The 3,797-nt window shown below is 48.6% G+C and overlaps 1 protein-coding gene across 1 annotated transcript; it reads right to left on the minus strand.

The window, feature by feature from the left end:
* On the minus strand, positions 1 to 3,394 carry hoxb4a (homeobox B4a). Its single transcript, XM_062438566.1, has 2 exons — positions 2,617 to 3,394; positions 1 to 916 (listed from the first exon to the last, which is right to left on the minus strand). Exons 1-2 carry the CDS (start codon positions 3,122 to 3,124, stop codon positions 639 to 641), a joined length of 786 nt encoding a protein of 261 aa, XP_062294550.1. The 5' UTR covers positions 3,125 to 3,394; the 3' UTR covers positions 1 to 638.
* Between the last annotated feature and the right edge of the window lie 403 nt (positions 3,395 to 3,797).

The following is a 3,797-nucleotide window of genomic DNA, read 5'->3' on the forward strand; positions in this document are numbered from 1 at the left end:
GGATCCATCTTCACCAAAAAAAAAAAAGTGTAGAAAAAAAAGGAGTAAAGAAACCACACACACGCACTCACGTACACACACACGCACACACACACACACATACACACACACACATACGGGCATGTCTCCTGCCTGCCGTGCTCTGTCATAGAAAGAAAGAGAGAAACAGAGAGCGAAAGAGGAGTATAAAAAAAGACAGAAAAATAAAAAAAACCAGAGAGGCAGGGAGAGAATGGAGGGGATAAAGCAAGGAAGCTGGCCGCATCATTTCCTCAGTTCTTTCAGTCTCTTTCTTCGCCTCACTTTTGTTCATTTCATGTTTTGTGAATGGGGAAATCTCCCCTCCATACACACCCCCCCCCTCCTCCCCCCCCCCTCCCTTCCCTCCCGCGTCATAACGTCATATTATAGTGTGTAACATCAGCACAGATCAGGGCCGAACAGGCGGCAATGACATTCCTCTCTCTCCCCTCCAGAGCAAAGGCGTTATTCCGGTCCAAAGTGCAGGTTTCCGTGGTTACAAGCGTGGCTGTCAATTCTGCGTTCAGTTTTTTTGGGGGAAATCAGGGAGGAAAAGGGAAAACATCAGACAAAGAGCCAAAGAACCAAGGCTGTAGAGGTCCTGGTATAGAGAGCTTCTACGAGCCGGTTAGAGCCTGGGAGTTTGTGTTGGTGTTTGTCCCGGAGCGGACCTTGGTGTTGGGCAGCTTGTGGTCCTTCTTCCATTTCATCCTCCGGTTCTGGAACCAGATTTTGATCTGCCTCTCTGACAGGCAAAGCGTGTGAGCTATCTCCACCCTGCGCCTGCGCGTCAGGTACCGGTTGTAGTGGAACTCCTTCTCGAGCTCCAGGACCTGCTGGCGCGTGTAGGCCGTCCGTGAACGTTTGGGCTCACCTCCTGTGTAGTTTGGATTTACTGTGGAGAGAACAATGGGGAGAAATGGTCATGACACCACCAACCAACAACAGCCACAATAACCCACAATAATAATAATAATAATAATAATAATAATAATAATAATAATAATAATAATAATAATAATAAACAGGGTATTAAGCTACTGTTTTGGGGTTTTTCAGCAGTAGATAAACCGCCACTCGCGTTATTACAATTATTATTACCAGTAGGCTATTGGCTCGAGGTTTAAATACATAAAGCGATGACGCAAGACAGTGTGAGGTAAGTCACAAACCTAAAAACAGCCTATAACGTCAGTGAGAGGGAAAGAATGTGAGTGCATGTTAACGAGGAGAAATAAAGCCGCCGGATGGATCCTCAGTGATAAAAAAAAAAAACAAAACAAGAAAATGGCTGCAACGCTGGCAAACAATTCAAAGACCGCAACCCATCTTTTCTCCTGCTGTGTTATTTTCTTTGAGGTCAAATGCAGATGTTTAACGCGGGAATTGTTTATTTGACGCTTTGTTTTTTTGTGTGTTTTCACTCGATTCACGTCGTCAGGTGTCATTTTTAGGCCCCTGCGGGCTGGCGTGAATCCTCTCAGCTCAGCCTGTCTGACGCTGCTGTCCAAATGTTGTGATATGGGAGCAAATCTGGGGGGCCACGGCCACGTCATGGGGGAAAAAAAAAAAAATTCTGTTCTGACACTATCGCGAGCACGATATATAAATATATATATATAACAAGAAAAACAGCGAGAGCGAGGCAGAGCTAACAGAAGGAGATGAGCACAGACGGTGGTATATGAGACTGAGAGCAGGGATGGTAGCATTGTCTGCTCTATAAATTGGTTGGGGATAAATGTGGTGGTGGTGGTTGGGGGGGTGCAGCAGCTACACGACACGACGGCGCTGAATGGCCGACTGGGTAATGATTCAACAAATCCCCCCCCCCCAAATTACAACCCAGACAGTAGAAAGCAAAGCATTGAAGCGCATGAACTCATGAAATAAACTGTGCAAAAGAAGAACATGCAACACTTTTCTTACCGAGTAAACACCCAGCAGACTGAATGCATTACGGTGACTTTGCAAAAGTGTGCAAAACAAAGAGCTGTGCTTATCCCAAACACGCAATATAGGCAGCAAAGTCTATTATAACATTACAGAGAAGCCTCCTAATAGACTGGAGCTCTTCGCTTTTACATTAGTGTTTTACGACCGGCTCCATAAACATGAATATTTCAGCTGCCATAAAACTTTCCCTCCCCTGGAACAACGAGTGGGGAAGGAAGGCTCGACAGAGTAAAGTACACCGTTTATACAACCCGACCACTTAAAATCAAATTACCAAAGCATAAAAGCTAACTTATGGGCTCGGTCTGAGTTGTCATAAGGCGAGGAATTAGAGCAGAAGAGCCTAAGATCGGACTTCAAAAGGCACCTCAGCAGAGAGGTGTAATAAAAATTTATGGAGGGTGTAATTATATTGGCCCTGCAAACAGACGATCGTAAATCTTGACCCAAGGGCTATCGTCTCTACTTCTAACAGAAAACAGGGAGGGGAAGCCGTAGATTTTAGACGGTGGACACCTAGCTGACGGCGTGGGTTTCAACTGCAGGCACAAAGGCGCAGCGAGAGAGAGAGAGCGTGAGGGAGAGAGAGGGAGAGAGAGAGGGGGAGAGAGAGAAAAGAAGTTTGCATGCAGCACTTACCGATGTTTACATGGACTTTCTTCATCCACGGGTAAACGACTGGGTCTTTACGGTTGCTCGCGGGGGAAGAAGTGCCTTGGCTGTGGGGCGTTTGGCCGCAAGACGGTGGTGGAGGCGGGCTAGGTGTCACCGACTCGCAGCGGTGACTCTGCTCCGGGACGGGGGTGGTCTGCAGTCCGGCCGGTGGGATGACGTGACCCCGAGGCGACATCACCACCGAGGCGGGTTGCCCTGCGCGCTGGCACGGCGTGTACGGCGGCTCGCCTCGCTGCTGCTGCTGCGGCGGCGGCGGCGGCGGCTGCTGCTGCTGCTGGTTCTGGTGGTGTGGGTGGTGTGGATGGTGGTGGTGGTAGACAGAGTCCGGATGAAAGGCAGCAGGCTCCTGCCTCTGGGAGCTGTAATAGTCCGGAGAGTGGCTGGGTAGATAGTCGCTCTGTGAGTATTCCTCGCACGGTGGGAACTTCGGGTCCACATAGTTGGAGTTGATCAAATAGGAGCTCATGGCCATTAATTTCAGTCTTTTTGTGGAATTGCACCTACTCGGAAAATATATAACTAAAATTTATATCTCATCCCTTTACTCTTCGGTTATTCCTGTTCCGTTGAACCCTCCTACTTTTCTGTCAAGTGAACAAAGTTAAGAAAGACACGTGACGGCAGCCAGCCAATGGCGCGGCTCCAGGACGAACCCCGGATAAGGAAATGGGATTAAGCATATACACGGCTCCCGCACGCGCATCATCATATGGCCTCAGTTTGTGGGCATTCTCAGCCTTCACCGTACGTTCCCCGCTCCCTCCCCGTCTCTCTCTCTCTTCATGCCCCGTTCTCTCTCTATATATCTCTCCGCCACATGTCTGCACGCATGCTTCTTTAAGCAGGCAGAGAATCACAACAATAACAAAGCGCGTCCCACACGCTCAAAATAGATCCCGCTGCAGCTGCAGGAACGCGCGTGCAAGGACACACACGAGCAACAGAGTACAGTAGAGATGACAAGTCCTCCCCTTATTGCAAACGAACCCTTTCCCCCTCTTACGCGTCTGGCTGGAACTTCAAATAGAAAAATGAAGAAAACAGAAAAAAACAGTAGAAAGAAAGCGCTCGGGGGGATTTAAAGTGGCGCCTGCACCACCCTCTCTGTATATATTTGGGTGTGTGTGTGAGTGTAGCGACGAGCT

The sequence above is a fragment of the Scomber scombrus genome, chromosome 18, assembly GCF_963691925.1.
Source record: "Scomber scombrus chromosome 18, fScoSco1.1, whole genome shotgun sequence".
Taxonomy (NCBI): domain Eukaryota; kingdom Metazoa; phylum Chordata; class Actinopteri; order Scombriformes; family Scombridae; genus Scomber; species Scomber scombrus.